The 22,042-nt window shown below is 39.5% G+C and overlaps 1 protein-coding gene across 4 annotated transcripts in view; it reads left to right on the plus strand.

The window, feature by feature from the left end:
• Positions 1 to 21,683, plus strand: part of PHF3 (PHD finger protein 3) — a 107,416-nt gene extending 85,733 nt beyond the window's left edge. For 2 of the 4 annotated variants that reach the window (XM_079939096.1, XM_079939095.1), the window contains 7 exons: positions 6,567 to 6,698; positions 7,592 to 7,727; positions 9,480 to 9,675; positions 10,184 to 10,331; positions 12,511 to 12,600; positions 14,591 to 14,786; positions 15,009 to 21,681. In XM_079939096.1, coding sequence (XP_079795222.1) covers positions 6,567 to 6,698; positions 7,592 to 7,727; positions 9,480 to 9,675; positions 10,184 to 10,331; positions 12,511 to 12,600; positions 14,591 to 14,786; positions 15,009 to 17,128 — 3,018 coding nt within the window. In that variant the 3' untranslated portion in view covers positions 17,129 to 21,681. Of the gene's footprint in view, positions 1 to 6,566; positions 6,699 to 7,591; positions 7,728 to 9,479; positions 9,676 to 10,183; positions 10,332 to 12,510; positions 12,601 to 14,590; positions 14,787 to 15,008 lie in introns of all 4 variants that reach the window. The other 2 variants (XM_079939097.1, XM_079939098.1) reach the window with 2 other exon arrangements.
• The last annotated feature ends 359 nt before the right edge of the window (positions 21,684 to 22,042 follow it).

Below are 22,042 nucleotides of genomic sequence, written 5' to 3' on the forward strand. Positions count from 1 at the left end.
GTATAGTCTGAAGTCAGGGAGCCTGATTCCTCCAGCTCCGTTTTTCGTTCTCAAGATTGCTTTGGCTATTTGGGGTCTTTTGTGTTGCCATACATATTGTGAAATTTTTTTACTAGTTCTGTGGAAAATGCCAGTGGTAGTTTGATAGCGATTGCATTGAATGTGTAGATTGCTTTGGGTAGTAGAGTCATTTTCACAATGTTGATTCTTCCAATCCAAGAACATGGTATATCTCTCCATCTATTTGTATCATCTTTAATTTCCTTCATCAGTGTCTTAATTTTCTGCATACATGTCTTTTGTCTCCTTAGGTTGGTTTATTTCTAGATATTTTATTCTTTTTGTTGCAGTGGTAAATGGGAGTGTTTTCTTGATTTCACTTTCAGATTTTTCATCATTAGTGTATAGGAATGCCAGAGATTTCTGTGCATTAATTGTGTATCCTGCAGCTTTACCAAATTCATTGATTAGCTCTAGTAGTTTTCTGGTAGCATCTTTAGGATTCTCTATGTATAGTATCATGTCATCTGCAAACAGTGACAGCTTTGCTCCTTCTTTTCCGACTTGTTTTCCTTTTATTTCCTTTTCTTCTCTGATTGCTGTGGCTAAAATTTCCAAAACTATGTTGAGTAACAGTGGTGAGAGTGGGCAACCTTGTCTTGTTCCTGATCTTAGTGGAAATGCTTTCAGTTTTTCACCGTTGAGGACGATGTTGTCTGTGGGTTAGTCATATATGGCCTTTATTATGTTGAGGAAAGTTCCCTCTATGCCTAATTTCTGCAGGGTTTTTATCATAAATGGGTGTTAACTTTTGTCGAAAGCTTTCTCTGCATCTATTGAGATGATCATATGGTTTTTCTCCTTCAATTTGTTAATATGGTGTATAACGTTGATTGATTTGCGTATATTGAAGAATTCTTGCATTCCTGGAGTAAACCCCACTTGATCATGGTGTATGATCCTTTTAATGTGCTGTTGGATTATGTTTGCTAGTATTTTGCTGAGGATTTTTGCATCTATGTTCGTCAGTGATACTAGCCTGTAGTTTTCTTTCTTTGTGACATCCTTGTCTGGTTTTAGTATCAAGGTGATGGTGGCCTCCTAGAATGAGTTTGGGAGTGTTTCTCCCTCTGTTATATTTTGGAAGATTTTGAGAAGGATAGGTGTTAGCTCCTTTCGAAGTGTTTGATAAAATTCGCCTGTGAAGCCATCTGGTCCTGGGCTTTTCTTTGTTGGAAGATTTTTAATCACAGTTTCAATTTCAGTGCTTGTGATTGGTCTGTTCATATTTTCTATTTCTTCCTGATTCAGTCTTGGCAGGTTGTGCATTTCTAAGAATTTGTTCATTTCTTCTAGTTTGTCCATTTTATTGGCATAGAGTTGCTTGTAGTAATCTCTCATCCTCTCTTCTATTTCTGCAGTGTCAGTTGTTACTTCTCCTTTTTCTTTTCTAATTCTATTGATTTGAGTCTTCTCCCTTTTTTTTTGGTGAGTCTGGCTAATGGTTTATCAATTTTGTTTATCTTCTCAAAGAACCAGCTTGTAGTTTTATTGATCTTTCCTATCATTTCCTTCATTTCTTTTTCATTTATTTCTGATCTGATCTTTATGATTTCTTTCCTTCTGCTAACTTCGGGATTTTGTTGTTCTTCTTTCTCTAATTGCTTTAGGTGCAAGGTTAGGTTGTTTATTCGAGAGGTTTCCTGTTTCTTAAGGTAGGATTGTATTGCTATAAACTTCCTCATAGAACTGCTTTTGCTGCATCCCATAGATTTTGGGTCATCAGGTCTCCATTATCATTTGTTTCTAGGTATTTTTTGATTTCCTTTTGGATTTCTTCAGTGATCACTTCGTTATTAAGTAGTGTATTGTTTAGCCTCCATGTATTTGTTTTTTTTACAGATCTCTTCCTGTAATTGATATTTAGTATCATAGCGTCGTGGTCGGAAAAGATACTTGATTCAATTTTCTTAAATTTACCAATGCTCTTGACTTGTGACCCAAGAAATGATCTGTCCTGGAGAGTGTTCCATGAGCACTTGAGAAAAATGTGTATTCTGTTGTTTTTGGGTGGAATGTATTCTAAATATCAATTAAGTCCATCTTGCTTAATGTATCATTTAAAGCTTGTGTTTCCTTATTTAATTTCATTTTGGATGATGTCCATTGGTGAAAGTGAGGTGTTAAAGTCCCCTACTATGAATGTGTTACTGTCGATTTCCCCTTTTATGGCTGTTAGTATTTGCCTTATGTATTGAGGTGCTCCTATGTTGGGTGCATAAATATTTACAATTGTTATATCTTCTTCTTGGATCGATCCCTTGATCATTATGTATTGTACTTCTTTGTCTCTTCTAATAGTCTTTATTTTAAAGTCTATTTTGTCTGATATGAGAATTGCTACTCCAACTTTCTTTTGGTTTCCATTTGCATGGAATATCTTTTTCCATCCCCTCACTTTCAGTCTGTATGTGTCTCTAGGTCTGAAGTGGGTCTCTTGTAGACAGCATATATATGGGTCTTGTTTTTGTATCCATTCAGCCAATCTGTGTCTTTTGGTGGGAGCATTTAATCCATTTACATTTAAGGTAATTATCGATATGTATGTTCCTATTACCATTTTCTTAATTGTTTTTGGATTTTTATTGTGGGTCTTTTCCTTCTCTTGTGTTTCTTGCCTAGATGAGTTCCTTTAGTATTTGTTGTAAAGCTGGTTTGGTGGTACTGAACTCTCTCAGCTTTTGCTTGTCTGTAAACATTTTAATTTCTCCATCAAATCTGAATGAGATCCTTGCTGGGTAGAGTAATCTTGGTTGTAGGTTTTTCCTCTTCATCACTTTAAATATGTCCTGCCAGTCCCTTCTGGCTTGCAGAGTTTCTGCTGAAAGATCAGCTCTTAACCTTATGGGGATTCCCTTCTGTGTTATTTGTTGGTTTTCCCTTGCTGCTTTTAATATGTTTTCTTTGTATTTAATTTTTGATAGTTTGATTAATATGTGTCTTGGCGTGTTTCTCCTTGGATTTATCCTGTATGGGACTCTCTGTGCTTCCTGGACTTGATTAACTATTTCCTTTCTCTTATTAGGGAAGTGAACTATAATCTCTTCAAATATTTTCTCAGTCTCTTTCTTTTTCTCTTCTTCTTCTGGGACCCCTATAATTCGAATGTTGGTGCGTTTAATGTTGTCCCAGAGGTCTCTGAGACTGTCCTCAGTTCTTTTCATTCTTTTTTCTTTATTCTGCTCTGCAGTAGTTATTTCCACTATTTTATCTTCCAAGTCACTTATCCGTTCTTCTGCTTCAGTTATTCTGCTATTGATCCCATCTAGATTATTTTTAATTTCATTTATTGTGTTGTTCACTGTTGCTTGTTTCATCTTGCGTTTTCTCTATTCCAAGATTTTGGATCATCCTTACTATCATTATTCTGAATTCTTTTTCAGGTAGACTGCCTATTTCCTCTTCATTTGTTAGGTCTGGTGGGTTTTTGTCTTGCTCCTTCATCTGCGGTGTGTTTTTCTGTCTTCTCATTTTGCTTATCTTACTGTGTTTGGGGTCTCCTTTTTGCAGGCTGCAGGTTCATAGTTCCCCTTTTTTTTGGTGTCTGTCCCCAGTGGCTAAGGTTGGTTCAGTGGGTTGTGTGGGCTTCCTGGTGTAGGGGACTAGTGCCTGTGTTCTGGTGGATGAGGCTGGATCTTGTCTTTCTGGTGGGCAGGTCCACATCTGGTGGTGTGTTTTGGGGTGTCTGTGGACTTATTATGATTTTAGGCAGCCTCTCTGCTAATGGGTGGGGTTGTGTTCCTGTCTTGCTAGTTGTTTGGCATACGGTGTCCAGCACTGTAGCTTGCTGGTCGTTGAGTGAAGCTGGGTGCTGGTGTTGAGATGGAGATCTCTGGGAGATTTTCGCCATTTTATATTATGTGGAGCTGGGAGGTCTCTTGTGGACCAGTGTCCTGAAGTTGGCTCTCCCACCTCAGAGGCACAGCACTGACTCCTGGCTGCAGAACCAAGAGCCTTTCATCCACACGGCTCAGAATTAAAAGGGAGAAAAGGTAAAAATAAAGGAAGAAAGAAAAGAAGAGGATAAAATAAAATAAAATGAAGTAAGGTAAAATAAAATAAGGTTATTAAAATAAAAAATAATTATTAAGAAAAAAAAGTTTTTTTAAGAAAAAAATAACGGACTGATAGAACCCTAGGACAAATGGTGAAAGCAAAGCTATACAGACAAAAATCTCACACAGAAGCATAAACATACACACTCACAAAAAAGAAAAGGGGAAAAGATAATAAATCTTGCTCTCAAAGTCCACCTCCTCAATTTGGGATGATGCGTTGTCTATTCAGATATTCCACAGATGCAGGTACATCAAGTTGATTGTGGCGCTTTAATCCGCTGCTTCTGAGGCTGCTGGGAGAGATTTCCCTTTCTCTTCTTTGTTTGCACACCTCCCAGAGTTCAGCTTTGGATCTGGCCCCGTCTCTGCGTGTGGGTCGCTGGAGGGCGTCTGTTTTTTGCTCAGACAGGGCGGGGTTAAAGGAGCCGCTGCTTCGGGGACTCTGGCTCACTCAGGCTGGGGGGAGAGAGGGGCATGGAGTGCAGGGCGAGCTTGCGGCGGCAGATGTGGGCGTGACGTTGCACCATCCTGAGGCATGCCATGCGTTCTTCCGGGGAAGTTGTCCCTGGATCCCAGGACCCTGGCAGTGGCGGGCTGCACAGGCTCCCGGAAGGGAGGTGTGGATAGTGTCCTGTGCTCGCACACAGGCTAGTTGGTGGCGGCAGCACCAGCCTTAGCATGTCATGCCCGTCTCTGGGGTCCGCGCTTTTAGCTGCGGCTCGCACCGGTCTCTGGAGCTCCTTTAAGCAGCGCTCTTCATCCCCTCTCCTCGCACACCAGGAAACAAAGAGGGAAGAAAAAGTCTCTTCCCTTTTCGGCAGGTCCAGACTTTTCCCCACACTCCCTCCCGGCTAGCCTCGGCGCACTAACCCCCTTCAGGCTGTGTTCACGCCACCAACCCCAGTCCTCTCCCTGCGCTCCAACGGAAGCCCGAACCTCAGCTACCAGCCCCGCCCACCCCGGCGGGTGAGCAGACAAGCCTCTCGGGCTGGTGATTGCTGGTCGGCACCGATCCTCTGTGCGGGAATCTCCCCGCTTTGCCCTCCACACCCCTGTTGCTGCGCTCTCCTCCACAGCATCCCCACTCCGCCACCCGCAGTCTCCACTCACGAAGGGGCTCCTAGTGTGTGGAAAACTTGCCTCCTTCGTAGCTCCCTCCCACTGGTGCAGGTCCTGTCCCTATTCTTTTGTCTCTGTTTATTCTTTTTTCTTTTGCCCTACCCAGGCACGTGGGGAGTTTCTTGCCTTTTGGGAGGTCTGAGGTATTCTGCCAGCGTTCAGTAGGTGTTCTGTAGGAGTTGTTCCACGTGTAGATGTATTTATGGTGTATTTGTGGGGAGGAAGGTGATCTCCACGTCTTACTCTTCCGCCATCTTCCCCCTCTCTCTGTGTATTGCATATTTAAAACTAAAAAATTCTGAAAGTTACTAATGCTGAGAGTTTTCATTGGGGGTTTGTGAACTTGAAATATCTTTGAAGGTGAGGTGAATATGTGACTTCAAATTATTGTGACCGCAAGATAGCCACATTATCCACTGTTTTTATTACAATGGCCTTAGAGTATTAGCCCTTTATTCTGGAAAATAGTGGTTTCTTCTATATGAACTCTACATGATTTACCTAATCTTAGCATTAATCCTCCATGTTGATCTTCTACCAAATTTAGTTTGTTGTGCAAGAGGCCTTAATATGATACATTACACTAAGTCACATATTTCTTTAATTTCCCCTTGTATAATTTCTCGTATTTTGCAAATATTATCACCATCTCTTTTTTCGCTTCGTATCCCAAATGTGCATGTGTCTCTCTTCTTTGAAACTGTGGCTGCAGGTGTCATCTGCATGGGAGACCAGCTGTTTCTTTCTTTGGGCTGTGTATCTGATTTCTTTCTTTAAAGGAAGATTTGCACTTAACAGTGACAAGACAAATGACCGGATCCGTCTTTACCTTCCTTAACCCATTCCACTCTCAGCTACCTTTTACTAGTTCTGTCTGCTGTTGCTTATTTATTATGCTTTGTTGCTGAGCTTGTTCCCCGTCACAGAGTATGCTCCGTCAGGAGCCTTCTGATGGGGGATTGCCTGTTTCTGTGGTTCGACTAAATTTCTGCTGCTGTGGGAGATGTTAGAACATCAAGTTAGGAATCTAAGAGGAACTTGATGGTTATTTCTCTGTGGCACCTGCTGAAATACTAGATCAGAAAGCAGATTTTAAATGTAAATATCATGTTTCATCACTTTGCAAATTAGATTACACTCCAGCTGCCTCCAGTTACTGTACATGTAAACTTCCCCAGGCTGACGTATGAGGTCTAATTCTTAAAACGCCAGCACTTAAAACTGACATTTGCAAGTACTCAGTATATGTTTGTTGCTTGAGAGACTACCTAAAGGTTAAAAATCATCTGTGATTAACTGTGAAGTTTTCTTTAAAATATGTCCTATTAGACCATAGAGATGATTGAGAAAGAACAGAGAGAAGTGGAAAGACGACCAATCACCAAGATAACTCATAAAGGTGAGATAGAAATTGAGAGTGATGCTCCAATGAAAGAACAGGAAGCAGCCATGGAGATTCAGGTAAATTATGAGAATAAAAATAACATGTTTTATAGTGCTCAAAACATGAAGATTCAGAAAAGATTTATTTGACCGTTTTTGATAGAAGGGAAAATGTTTATATTTAACCATTTTCTTCCGTTAATACTTATGGTAATATCAAACTGAGCCTCACTCATATTAAATGATTCACTTGGAATATAAAAATAAAGGGGGGCAGACTTCCCTGGTGGCACAGTGGTTAAGAATCCGCCTGCCAGTGCAGGGTACATCGGTTTGAACGCTGGTCCGGGAAGATCCCACATGCCACAGAGCAGCTAAGCCTGTGCGCCACAACTACTGAGCCTGCGCTCTATAGCCTGCGAGCCACAAGTGCTGAGCCTGCGCTCTAGAGCCCACGAGCCACAACCACTGAAGCCCACGCGCCTAGAGCCTGTGCTCCGCAACAAGAGAAGCCACTGCTTCTCTTGTTTTTAAAGTAGAAAAAAGAATTTTTTAAACTGTGTATTTATTAGAGTTGTCTATATTATTGGTTTAATGTTGTTTTGAGAGTGTTTAAAGCATTGTTTTTCTGTACGTAGTGTGCAGACCACCTGCATCACAGGCCTCGAAATATGCAGGTGCTTCTTAAGACAGACTAGTTTGAGAGCAGGTGTAGCTTTTCTTACTTTCAAATATCAATGAGAAAATAATAGATCTTGTTAGAGGCCTTGAAGAATGAGAAATGTTTGAGTTTTTGCTCTGTTTTATGTCATAATTAACATCTAGCATTTATTTTTTAAAGAAATTGTGAAAAACAACCTATGAATGGAGCAGTTTGATTTTGGAAAAATATCAGTATGAAATAACAGATGGTTTAAATAATTGAGGCCAAAGTTTTTCTGTTAACCTATTTTTACTCTCACTGTTGTTAGGAACCTACAGCTAATAAGGCAATGGAGAAGACAGAAGGATCTGACAAACAGAAAGAAGAGATTGACTCCTTATCTAAAGATACCACTAATCAACACAGACAACATCTTTTTGATCTTAACTGCAAAATTTGCATAGGTAATTTGAAGTATTTCTTCCTAAATGTTGCTTTCATTTTGAAAGGGGAATACTTGTAAATTATAATTTAAATAGGTTTTTGTTTTCCCAGTACTGGTGCAGAGTCAGACTGTGACTTAGTAGTAGTAGTGAAATCAATTTAGTAAGTAGTTCACTAGCATTTCAAAAACAAACGAAAACAGAATAGAAAATATCACGGTGAATTGCACTGTAAAAAATAAGTATGATTTTGAGAGACTTCAGTTCCAGTTATTTATGTATAACAAAAAGACCCACACATGCATACACACACATGTGCACAGACACACAGGGGTATGTGGAGTGTGCGTGTATGTAAGTAATGGATCATGATATAAAATGTTACTTTGCAGATTATGATAAAAATTGCTGAAAACCTGCTTTGGTAGGCCATATGAAACATTTTAGTCTTCTATCTAAGAGCAGTGGGTAGTGATTGAAGGGATTTGAGCAGGGGAATGATATGGTCAGCTTGGAATTTTATGAAGATTTCTCTGACTTTGAGTAGAGATGATGGTGAAAGAAGCCAAGAGAAGAAGGAGCGAGGCTAGGTGGCAGGCGTTTGTGCACTAGTGCAAGAGGGAGATGCAGGTGCTTTTAATTAAAGGGAGGCTTTGAGATACTCAGGTTAGGTAATATTGACAGATGTTAGAGACTGGATTTAGGGCATAAGAAATGGGGATGTGTTGAGCAAGAGTTTAAGTTTATATTCAGTTTATTGGTAAAGGTGGAGGACGAGAGTTTTTTAAACTCTAGAGATGTAGCTCTGGAGTTTTATTTTTTTACTGTGGTATGCTAAAGGACTGATACATACTTTGTTCAGTAAGATGAAAAATTTTTCAGGTTAGTTAACATGCTGCCCTCCATCATTGTTTTAGAGACTAGGCACTTTTCTTATAATAAAAATGACATATCTTCTCAAAATCGTGTGTTCACAGTTGGTACAATGGTAAAGACTTAATTAAAGGGCAGGGTGTTTTTAGACATTGTTATCCCTGAAGAAAGCTATCCATGGTTTACTAGTATTTTTAGTATGCTCATTAGGTTTTTGTCTGGGAAAAATCTTAATAATTTTTTTGTTAATTCTATTAATTTCTACTAATTTTCATGATTAAAGTTATATTTATAATTAATATAATATTTAATATAATATTTCAATAAATTTAATGGTAGCACACAAAATATTTGTTAAATACTACTGTACTTGACCTATTTTCATAAAGTTTGAGTTTTCCTTCTTGATTCTATAGAGAAAATCAATGTCATTTTCTAAACTTTTACTAGTGTTTTTTTATGCTTAGTAACTAAGTAGCATTGTAGTATGCATATGTCACGGACTGCTGCTATATGTAACACGAAGTAGGTATACAGATTTTTTTTACTTAGTTCCTCATGTTACCTCTCAAGACTGTTGGAATTTGTTATAGTTTAGTTTAAAAAACGTTTGATAGGGAATCAGGAAACCATTTTTAGGTTCTAGTTGTAATGTTTCCTTTTCAAAAGCTTGTCTGAGTTGTTTAACATTCTCTTTTTTTTTTTGATTTTTCACATCAGTAAGGGAGGTGTTCTAGAACTCATTGTGAGAAATGATGATAGTTACAAATTACCCCAGTAAATGTATGGTTATGCAACAGTGCAGTCAGGGAAACTGAATAACTTTAGAAGTGAAAATGGATGAAGTTACAGAAATTTCAGTTTACAAAAGTGGTATAAATTGGTGTTTTCTGGCTTCAGGTCGAATGGCACCGCCTGTAGATGATCTTTCTCCAAAAAAAGTGAAAGTTGTTGTTGGAGTATCTCGTAAACATTCAGACAATGAAGCAGAAAGTATAGCAGATGCTTTGTCTTCAACCTCAAATATTTTGGCCTCTGAATTCTTTGAAGAGGAGAAACAAGAGTCTCCAAAGTCAACATTCTCTTCTGCTCCACGGTAATTTTCTGTTAGTTATAATTTCTATTCTTTATAGCTCTTTGCCATATTATACTTGGAAGTCTTCGAAAACTTTAGAAAAGTGACATGTTTCTTAAGAAAGAAACCTTTCTTTTGAGACAGTAACTGTACCTTCCTGTACCCTAATTGAGATTTTTAAAAAGACTCTAAAAGTTAATTTAGAGACTTGAGTGTGTGGGGACTTGACTTTAAAACTCTCCTTAATTGCATTAGCTCCAAGAGGCAGGAGATAAGTCATTAAAGAAAAATTGCTTGCATTTCTCTGGACCATATTAGTCCACAAGACAGCCTAGAAGAAAGACTTTGTAAAAACATGGCTATGTAAATATGAGTACATTAAAGTGAAAATATAAACTCTTTAGTCATAGCCTTTACATATTTTGGTTTTCTTGACATGCTAAAATAGAAATGATTGATGAGTAAATAGAAAATGCATTTATTCATGAGCGGATCTTTAGGCTGAAAACTTCTTAATGTCATTTTTTAGTCCAGAGATGCCTGGAACTGTTGAAGTTGAGTCTACCTTCCTGGCTCGATTGAACTTCATCTGGAAAGGTTTTATCAACATGCCATCTGTAGCAAAATTTGTTACCAAAGCCTACCCAGTGTCTGGTTCCCCTGAGTACTTGACAGAGGTACTGTGAACTTTTCTACCCTTCTATGCCTGGGTTGACATATATGTTTCTGAAGCCACAAGGCAAAGAAACAACATAATAAAATTAAAATATTTAATTTTCATTCATGATAAAAATATTTATTGACAGTGATCCTTAAACCATTCAGTTAATGGAATTATGAGTCCACAAATGGAGTTTTAGAACTGTAGAAAATTGTGCCCTGATGTATTAAATCCACATGTCTTGTACTCGTCCCAAGATGTATTCTCTGTCAGAGTTAAAGATTAATGAGTGTCTGCGTGGATATCTAAGTTTTTCTTTAAGTACAGACTTACGTAAAAGATGGACATATTTATGGCCTACAGTGTTAGCTTGTCAAGGAGAGTTTTTCATTGTTATCAAGTCTTACAATTCCCCTACTGCTTAAATTTCCCCAGCTTCATGACTGTGGTCCTTTACCTGGCCATTTCTGTGAATATAGATACACACCCAGTTGACCCTTGAGCAACACAGTTTTGAACTGCATGGTCCACTTATACACGGATTTCTTCAATAGTGAAAACCACAGTACCACGTGACCCGCAGTTGGTTGAATCCTCAGGTGTGGAACCGTGTATACGGAGGGACAACTGTAGGTTATACTCAGATTATCAACTGCGCAGAGGGTGGGCACCCTTACTTAACCCCCATGTTGTTCAAGGGTGAGCTGTCTAGTTGAGACTCGCCAGTTAGTTGACAGTCCTGAGAGCAGTGACCTTGGTTGCTGCAGTGGTGCCCTTGGTTGGTTTTATACCTGAGGGAATAGGAAGGGACTACTATGCAGTGTTTATGAGAAACAAGCAGCTGTAGTATTATAGTATTAGGATAAGTGAGAAAGTACAATGTTTTCTGAACTCTTTTGAATAAAGTTTGTATTTCTCTGTGTTTCTGCAGAAGGAAAATAAATCAGTATATGTGTACTGTATTTTTGTTGAGATTATATTTTGCTATTATGTTCATATCTATCCTTTTTTCCATACATTCTCAGTCTGCTGACCATAAAGGCAAAAGTTTTTAAAAAAATGGTTTTCAGTATTTTATAAAACATAAATCATATATATGCCTGTTCTTTTTTAAGACTAATATAAACTTTTCTTTGTATTAGGATGAAATTAGTTTGACTCAATGTAATGTTGCTTATCTAATCTCCATCAGCTTATTTGTCTAGTTGTGTTTTTGATTAATAAACAACTTAATTATTTTACATATAGTTTGGTTGACAAGTAATATTTTAGATACATTGATTTTTTAAGAAAAAAATTCAGTGCTTTTCTTTTTGAACAAATCTGTTTAGAAATTTAGTCTTTGATTAGTCCTTGGTGACGATAACTCTTCTTTTAAATGGATAACTAAGTCCTAAACTACAGGACCCTTTTGATTTTAAACAAAACTATTATTCTCTTTTCTGAGCCAGTTTCTGTGTGATTGCTTTCCAGAACTCCACCTCTGCTTTCTACTTATTTTTAGTTTGATTTGGACTAAAATCCCAAATAAAATAAAGCAATTAATCATTTAAATTTAATAGAATTTATATCGATTAATTATGTTTTTTATGATTTTTCTCTCTTCATAAAAAACAAATATACTGATTAAAGTTTGAAATATTCTTAATTGTACAGCTCTTGATTGATTTTATGTATAGTCATCTGTTCTCAGAAAGATTATGCCTTTAAAAAATAATGAACCTTGCATTATTACAATGTTATTCTTTTCTGTGCAAAAATATCCTCTATAATTAAGCTTGATAACTTCTGAAATCCAGCTGTTAGTGATAAAGGCATACCCCAACTCACTACCACCAAAAAAAAGGGAGGGGAGGTGGAAGGGGAAAAACAGTGTCCCCTAATATTTTGGAATCTGTTGTACTCTTCCTGGATTGTCAAAGTGGGATGCTTGCACTGCTGCTTTCTCTTGACCTCAGATTCTTTCTTAACTGTATTTTGGGCATCCATCTCAGTCATTTGGAGTTGACATTTGAGGTAAAGCCTAATTGCTCTTCCTGTACTTTATTATGTTCTCTGATGCATTTTATAATCTTACTTACTTGTTTTTTTTTATCACTGTTTCAGATTAGTCTTAGAGCTAAGTTTGTATGAAGTATAGACATTATAATAAATATAATCTGTATACATTGATCACCTTCATGTCGTTACCACAGGATCTACCAGATAGTATTCAAGTCGGTGGTAGAATATCACCTCAGACAGTTTGGGATTATGTGGAAAAAATTAAAGCCTCAGGAACCAAGGTGAGGAGAACTTTTTTTCACTCTACCAATGTGAGACAGTATTTGAAAAGTAAACCACTGAGAGTTCTTGTGCAGGGTCCCCAGGGGAGGGAGCCAGTACAAGTACTAAATGTACATAATATGCCTGACAAAGCTGAACTATAGCCATTGCTAGAGCTCAAAGCACAGCATTCCTTTCGTGGTATGCTCTCTCAGTGATTTCTGTCACTGTTTTGAAAGAAATGTTTTAGAGTAAGTATTGAGATTTCATCCTGGAATTTTGCCTTGCTTTGATTGTAGACATTTGTTTTAGTTGGGGCATAGGCTAAGCCGTTGGGACAAAGAGACCCTAAAGTTGTTCATTTTCCTGCTATGTTAGGTGGGTCAGTAGTTCAGGGCTTCAGGCCGTTCGATTAAGCAGGGATGAGGCTCCTCTGTCTTGTTATTTTGCTGTTTGCAAGACTGTTGTCCTTATCATTCAAGCAGGGTCAGAGCTGACTTAGCAGCACCAAGTGGGAAAAAAAGAATGTCTGTCCAGTTGTTTTAGAAGCAAGACCTAGAACTTGCAGTTATCTTTTCACTTCTTCTAACTTCCATTGGCAAGAGCTTACTCATAAACTTCATATGGCTGCTAAGGAGGCTGGGAAGTGTGATCTCTATTGGACGGCCATGTGCCCAACTAAAAGTTAAGGGTTCTCTTTGTAATAGGAGGAAATGAGGAGGATGGATACTGGGAGATAATTAGTAGCCTCTATAGCAATATCTCTCTTTTTCTTTTCTCTCTCTATATCTTCTATCATTTCTTTAACTCAAAGAACATAACTACACAGGAATATTTAATCATTAGAAGAAATCATTTTTCCCTCCAAGGATGGTAATACCCAGCATATTATAGACATTCAAAAAATAAATTTTGAATAAACGAACATTAACTTTTTTATCTTTTATGATCAGAAGTCTTTAGTAAGATTAGTAGTGATCCATAATGGATAATCTTCAGCTGAAAATAATATTTTTTCCAATATAGATTTTAGAATTTAAACTGATACTGTATTAGAATACAAATAAAACTTCGAAGCAGTACAAAAAAGTTACTACATTTACTTGCTTTCACTTTCTCATGATAGCAAAAGTCATAGGAAAGTATTGGGAGGTATTCCTCTTGGTTGTTTGGGGAGTGCTCTTGATCTGCCCCTCTGGTACTGCCCAGTGTGCTTCCATCTGGACTTGTCGGCCCCAAAGGAGGACACTCGGGATGACAGACCTCTTAGAAGAGGTAGAGCCATAGTTCAGCTCATTCATGTGTCTTCTCTAGGATCTTGCATCAGTTTAGGCTTTGCAGTAGATCTGGCTCTCCCCATTTCATTTTTCATGAAGAAGCATCCGTTTTTCACACTACCAAATTAACACCAAATTGGGACTGTCTTTTCTATCTGAAGCAAAGCCAAGAGCCCAGAGGCAAGCAAATAAGTTCCTCAGCAAGCCAAGTGATTTGACAGAACTTATGCTGTGTGTATTTGAGGTCTTTCACCAGCCCCCTTTATTCCTCGATTCAGTCCCTCTAACTTGGATTATCTGTGGATTTGTGCGTTTCTGTGTGTGTGTGTGTGTGTATGTGGTGGGGCACTGGTGGTGGCTGCTGTTAACTTGCAGTGTGCTGAGAATATAGGCAGCCCTCTGTAGAAGTTACAACTTTGGAAATGAGGACACAGTATAGATATCAGGAGACGTGGCTTTAAATATCTTCTCTGCCACTGACAGGTGTGTCACCTTGCACAAATTAATTACCTTGGGACTCAGTTTCTATGGGACAGTTTCAGATAAAACAGATCCACCAGTGGACCAGCCAGGATCTTTTCCTAAGAGTTGTTTCCTTTTAGTATTCATATCTGCATTTAAGTAGTAACAGTCGTAAAATTCAACAGATTATTACTAATTGAGAATGGTATTTAAAACCAGGCTGTTGTTTAGGTTATTGTTTTAAACAACCATTTGTTATTTGCTTGAATAGGAAATTTGTGTGGTTCGCTTCACACCTGTGACTGAAGAAGATCAAATTTCTTACACTTTGCTGTTTGCATACTTCAGCAGCAGGAAGCGCTATGGAGTGGCCGCTAACAACATGAAGCAGGTTAAAGACATGTACCTAATCCCTCTGGGTGCCGCGGATAAAATCCCACACCCTCTTGTGCCCTTTGATGGACCTGGTAGGTATTCGTTTAAGAATAGAATATGAATGAAGTGAGGTGAGAGGCAGGGCCGGAGCAGGAGAGCGGACTCTGCTTTCCTTCTTGGGGCCCAGCCCTTTAGATCTGCTGTGACAGGGACAGGCACCCATTGAGGAGGCTGTAATAAACTAGATGCAAAATTTTACTCTTTATTGTAATGATTGAGAATGACTATTAATTGATGTTTTTGATTTTGTACAGGCCTTGAACTGCACAGACCTAATCTATTACTGGGCTTAATTATTCGTCAAAAACTGAAACGACAGCACGGTGCCACTGCTGGTGCTGGTCACACAGCTGAGATGCCTGAAAGTGTACCAGTAACATTGCCGCCTGATAAAAAAAGTAAGGTAGAAGTTTCCACAGAGGAAGCAGCAGAAGAAGAAAATGACTTTTTTAATTCTTTTACAACTGTGTTGCACAAGCAAAGAAATAAGCCTCAGCAGACTCTTCAGGAAGACCCTCCAACGGTCATTGAACCTTTAGTGGAAGTCACCAAACAGGAGCCACCAAAACCTTTAAGATTCCTTCCTGGGGTCTTGATTGGCTGGGAAAATCAACCTTCTACTCTGGAATTGGCAAATAAACCTCTTCCTGTAGATGATATCCTTCAGAGCCTTTTGGGCACTACAGCTCAAGCATATGAACAGGCTCAGGCAGGGACAGAACAAAACACTCCTAAAGAAATTCCATTTATAAATGAGCAAGCCGACCTGAAAGCAGAGAAGACAGATGCAGTGGAAGCAACTGATGGTGAAGCCAAGGAAGTGAAGGTTAAAGGAGATAAGCCTTCAGAGTCGGCAGGTAGTGCAGTAGGAGAAGAGGCGTCCGGAATGGGGGCCTCTTCTGTTTCTGCTGGGCCTTTGACAAGTCTTAGTCTCAGAGGTAAACCACCAGATGTTTCTACAGAAGCATTCCTAACAAATTTATCGATGCAGTCAAAACAAGAGGAGACTGTGGAGAGTAAAGAGAGAGCACTAAAAAGACAGCTGCTACAAGATCAAGAGAATAACTTGCAAGATAATTGGACTTCAGATACTAGTTCTCCGTGCAGGTCTAATGTAGGAAAAGGAAACGTAGATGGTAACGTGAGTTGCAGTGAAAACCTTGCTGCTAATACGACACGGGCCCCGCAGTTTATCAACCTGAAAAGGGACCCTAGGCAGGCAGCAGGGCGGAGTCAGCAGGCGTCCGCTCCAGAAAGCAGGGACGGAGATAGCTGCCGGCATGGAGAGAAGCAGCCCCCGCCCGGCCTATCGCACAGGGAGCAGTTAACCGAACAAAGCAGTGTTGAGGACAAGTTGCCTTCTGTAGAGAGAAACTCATGTATTCAGCAGAGTGATGATTCTGGGGCTGTACAGAACTCGCCATCAGCAGAAAACATACGCACCTCTCCAACGGAACAAGCAAAACCCTTACAGGAGGAGATTCTAATGCAAAATATTGAAACCGTGCAGCCATTTCGAAGAGGATCCGTGGCAGCAGCGTCGCATTTTGAGGCTGGAAACACACGTCGATCTGAACTTCCTGCTAAGAGCGTCAGCTTCCCCTCCAGAAGCGCCAGCCCCAGAGCAAGTGCAAACTGTTCACCCGTAAGGCCACAGCAGCCCAGCCTTCAGCATCTCAAGTGTAGCCCGCCTGGATTTCCATTTCCGGGGCCTCCACATTTCCCCCCACAAAGCATGTTTGCATTCCCGCCACATCTGCCACCCCCGTTGCTTCCCCCTCCGGGCTTTGGCTTTGCTCAGAACCCCATGGTTCCCTGGCCACCTGTCGTGCATCTGACAGGCCAACCGCAACGTATGATGGGTCCCCTCTCGCAAGCGTCACGGTATCTAGGCCCGCAAAATTTTTACCAGATTAAAGACGTTCGGAGGCCAGAAAGGCGCCATAGTGACCCTTGGGGTAGGCAAGACCAACAGCAACTGGATAGACCGTTTAACAGGGGTAAGGGGGATCGTCAGAGATTTTACAGTGATTCACACCACCTGAAAAGAGAGCGCCATGAGAAGGGGTGGGAGCAGGAATCCGAAAGGCACAGGCGCAGAGACAGAGCCCAGGACAAGGACAGAGACAGGAAGAGCAGGGAGGAAGGGCACAAGGGTCAGGAGAGGGCACGGCCGCCGCACGGGGAGCGAGGAGTGGACGGAAGAGCGAGCAGAGACAGCAGGGCTGTAGACAGGAAGGCAGACACGCCCAAGGGTGAAGACCAGGAGAAGGACAGAGAGCGGGAGAAGAGTAAGCATAGAGAAGGCGAGAAGGACCGAGACAGGCACCACAGAGACAGGGACCACGGCGACAGAGCCAAAGGCAAAAGGTGAAGCCGGCAGGCTGCCGCAGGGGTACATTGAAATAGCTGTTAAACGTTGTGTCTTTAAACCTTTGTATGATTGCCTGCTAGGGTCGTGCCCCCTTTTGCATTTTTAATATTGGTGGTTTGCAGGACAGTAAATTCTGTGTGTTGGTGCAGAGCGCCCCGGGCCACTGCTCTTCATCCCTTCTTCACGCCAACCACCCCCCCTAGTTCTAGGAATTTAATGTTTTTAAAAGTTTTACATTGCTGTATATTCAAAGATTTGTTTTATTAATATGCAATAAAGGCTTAGAAATTTTAGTTTTATTCCTTAATTGGTAAATATGGTTAATCATGGAATATATTTACTGCCTCTAGTGAATGTCCTTTATATAATGACTAATTTGAGAGTAACGTGTACTCTGTAAGTTTGTTTTAAATTGCACTGTTTTTAAAGAAACTGTAGAGGAGCAACAAAAAGCCAAGCAACTTGGTAATTGGATTATATTAATCATTTAGTCGAGCAGTTTTTGACCAAGAATCAGAAACCCAAGGAGTACATTTATTGCTTTAGTCTGCACTCATTGAAGGCGTTTGTTACCGTACTACAGCTTTGTGGTAGTCCATTGTTTTCCTTTTCCTTTTTGGCTCTTCAGAAACTTGAATACTTAAGCTTGTACATGATCTTGTGTTTTGCTATCCTTTTTACTGTACAATGTAAATATTTTAAGGGATATTTTGATTCTAAATATGATAAAAGAATTTCTCACCTATTTTGTGTGTGTGATTTGAAATTCAGTAGTAAAAGAATTTCTTCTTTGAGGCTTTACATACCTTCAGACATTGTTCTTCTCTTACTCAGCCAAGAGCATATAGGCTAAGATGAGGAGAAAAACGATTTCTTTATCTTCGATTATAGGCTATTGAGATAAATCGTATAGTTCTGAAGAGGCTAGAATTTGAAACTGCCACTGAAAAACTGTGCAGCTATAACCCACTTTGTAGGTATGTTTCTGAAAATTGGTACACCGTCAGAGTTTGGTACACTGACTAATCATTGTAAGACCACAAATTTTATTTAAGAGAAACGTATTGTGAATCTTTCTGTAAAACGTGTAATTAACTGTAATTTGTTTGGGGGGTAAATAACTACAGTGTCATATGCTTGTTTTTCTTGAAAGCACAGGGAGGCTGTTGCTAATCCAAACCTAAATTTATTTACACCCTTAACTACATATACTGTATTGATTGCTATAATTTAAAGCAGTGGCTAACACTTGAGACCAAAAGGAGGGAAAGAAAAGCCAGTATTTTAACTTACCTGTATTAATGAAGAAAAATATACATGACTTCACAAAATTAAGAAGATAAAGTTTGTTTTCCTAAAAAGTCTACAGATTAGAGTTAAAAATGGGTTTTGAAACTGATTCAGCCTTGCTGTTTTTACTGGAGAGAAAATGAGTGGAAATTCAAAACCAAACCATTTTGTCTAACTTGCAGCAACTTGAGACCCCCCCTTTTTTTTGTCATCCATATCCTCTGAAATTTATCATCATATATGTTCTAAAACAGAGGACTTGTATTCAAATAAAGTTTTTTAAAAAATTTGCTCTACTTTTCTTTTGCGAGCTGACTTGTTAGAAAACAAGTCAGTCTGCCAACAAAAAAACCTAAGGTCAGTCAGCTTTTGCACCATTATGAAGAAATTGTTCTCAAGGTTTTACCAAAAAAAGTCCCCAAACCAAAATAAAAATTAGCTTTTTTATTTTCAAATGCAGTAATCCCTTGGTATCCTTTGGGGCACTGGTTCCAGGAACTCCCCACCTGGACCAAAATCCACAGATGCTCAAGTCCCTTATATAAAAGGGCATAGTATTTGCATATAGCCTGCACACATCCTCTTGTATGCTTTAAATCATCTCTAGATTACTTGCAATTTTATAAACCTAATACAATGTATATGAGATGTAAATAGTTGTAAATGTGATGCAAATGATATGTAAATAGTTGCCGGTGCACAGTAAATTCAAGTTTTGCTTTTTGGAACTTTCTGAAATTTTTTTCTCCTATCTGGTGGTTGAATTCAAGGATGTAGAACCCACAGACACGGAGGGTCAACTGTATGTATGTCAGTAAATCTGCTTTCACTGATCTATCTGGTCGAGGGTTGATGAGACACCAGATTTCTTTTGCAAGGTACAAGAAGAATGGATTAACCAACTGAAGAAAGCCTTTAAGTCAGTTTTTGATTACCTCTTAGCCAATAGTTGTTTATACATATTGTTGGGAAATTTAAAATTCTTTCTTCGTATCTCGTAGAATCACGGTAGATCCCATAGAGCCCTCTGTTAGTAATGACCATCTGGTACTACAAGGCTGCTAAATGCTGGAACCAGGCTTCCTAACCGCTGGGACTGAAATGTTGTGGAGAGTAGGTATGGACATATTGAGTATTTTGAGGCTTTTAACTTGTGAGGAAAGAAAGAGAAAAAGAGAAAAGTTCTCAATTGAGTAGTAGTAGCTCCAAAGCCATTCTCATTCTTTCAGTTTCACCTACCACCCATCCTTACACAAACTAAGAGTTATATGAAGGTCATCTTTCAGTTTCTCCTGTTTTAAGAAAAGCTTGCTCTTTAAAAAGTTTGATGTTTTCGAATATTTAGAACCATCTTAAGACAGTTTATACACACCTGTTAAGTAAAATGTACCAGGGTGTCTCAGTACTTACCAAGTCCGCCCCTTGTAATCCTTTTGTCGGTAAGAAAGCCTCCATGAACACTCCGTACGTCAGACCTCATGTTGAGCGCTTTATGTGAACCTCGGTCAGCCTGCAAGGTGACGACTCACCTTAGAGCTGAGGCAGCTGGGACTTAGAAAAGTTGGAAAACTCATCCAAGGTTAGACTGCTGTTGTCAGAGCTGGAATCCTAGCTCAGTTCTACTTTTCTCCAAAGTCTGAATGTGTGGTGGTTGTGCTCTGAGAATGGAGAATGGGAGAGGGACAGAAGCCTGATGATTACACACACCTTTCACAGCCCTTTTTCTCTCACCATCACACCAACCTGTCTGAAACGCCACTGGGCCACCCGTTCCTCAGAGTGAGCAAAAAGACATAACCAAAAGTCTGGGTTCTCCTGTACAGATTTGCAAAGTTTATATTCATTTCAAATCCTAATTCTCCAGTCCTCTTTTATTAGTTTTCTGTTGCTGCTGTAACAAATTATTACAAATTTAGTGGCTTGAAATCACACAGATATATCTTACGCTTCTGTGGATCAAAGTCTGATGGGGATCTCAGTGTTGTCGGAGGGTGCGTTCCTTTTCTGGAGGCTCTGGGAAGAACCCATTTCTGTGCGTTTTCCATCTTCTGGAGGCCACCCACCTTCCATGCCTCATGGCCCCTTCCTCCATCTTCAGAGTCAGCAACATGGGGCTGAGTCTTTCTGCCGTCTCTGACCCACCCTTCTGATTTCCTCTTCCACTTCTAAGGACCCTTGTGAGCACGGTGGACCCACAGAGATAATCCAGGATAAACTTTTTTTTTTTTTTTTTTTTGCGGTACGCGGGCCTCTCACTGTTGTGGCCCCTCCTGTTGCGGAGCACAGGCCCCAGACGCGCAGGCTCAGCGGCCATGGCTCACGGGCCCAGCCACTCCGCGGCGTGTGGGGTCTTCCCGGACCGGGGCACGAACCCGTGTCTCAACCACTGCGCCACCAGGGAAGCCCAGGATAAACTTATTTTAAGGTCCACTGACTAGCAACCTAAATTCTATCTGTGACCTTAATTCCCCTTTTCCTGTGTAACCTAGCATATTTACAGTTTCCAGGGATTGAGATGTACAACCTTGAGGGTCATTATTTACCATATCTCTTAACTTGCTAATTGTAGCTTAAATTGTAGGTGAACCAAATCCTAGTTACAAGTTTTTTGGAGTTATGAAACATCTAAGGCCATAGTAAATGTTTAAAAGTTAAGAAACATAATACCAACAATAGGAAAGTGGAGTGACAAGTTAAGCCACTTGGATATTATTAACGTGTTTATGTATGTGCGATAACAAAACCACTTGTCAGCTGGTGAATTTGCATACAGCTGTTCTCAGTTTTTTTAAATAGTGGCTGTGTATAAATCAAGTTTAAGTGCATTGTGAGAGCTTGCTGGTGAACAGGATCTTATTAAAGCAAATAGTTTAAATGTTTGAACATAGTGGTTGCATTATTCCCATCTCCTCAGATCCCTGTAAAACAATGGTCAGGTTGCCACTTAGTAATGACCAAAAAAGGCAGTTCACATAGTCAACACTTGACTTTTGTCTCCCAAGGCAAATCATAAATAAAATTGGTTACTGCTCTTATGACGGTGCCAAACACCCTGATTCTTTGGCTTCTGTTTCATAAAGAATTTTAATTCATGTATAGAGCAAGAGAGTACATGAATGGGTGAGTTGAAACACAAATATTAGGTCAATAGCTAGAAGTGTCTTAAAAAAATGAATTCACTGTTTTATAGGTAAATATTTCTATCTCTTGGCTAAGGTATTTCAGCTTACTTTAAAAAATGTTCTCATGTTTACATTCAACACTTTGTTTCAGAAGCATCATGACGTTATAGTAAAGTGATCTGAAAGGTTTTTAGCAATTTTTATTTTGTGATGGAAAAGCATATCACATAGGAAATCTTCAACGCCATCATCACTAGGATAGCAAAAACAAATAATGTTGATAACTTACCACATGAAATTTTGGATTTTAAGGTGAAAAAATATTTTAACCAAGTCATTCTGACTTACAGGAGAATCTCTAGGTAGCAGTGTTCACTTCTTCTTTTGTGCCTATTCTTCAGGCATTTGCTAGGTTTAGAATTCAGTGGTGAGCAATACCCTAACCCTCCAGCCTCTTGGAGCTTGCAGTGTGGTGTAGAAAGGCCAGTGGTCACATCTGAAT

This window comes from Stenella coeruleoalba (genome assembly GCF_951394435.1).
Source record: "Stenella coeruleoalba genome assembly, chromosome: 12".
Lineage (NCBI taxonomy): Eukaryota > Metazoa > Chordata > Mammalia > Artiodactyla > Delphinidae > Stenella > Stenella coeruleoalba.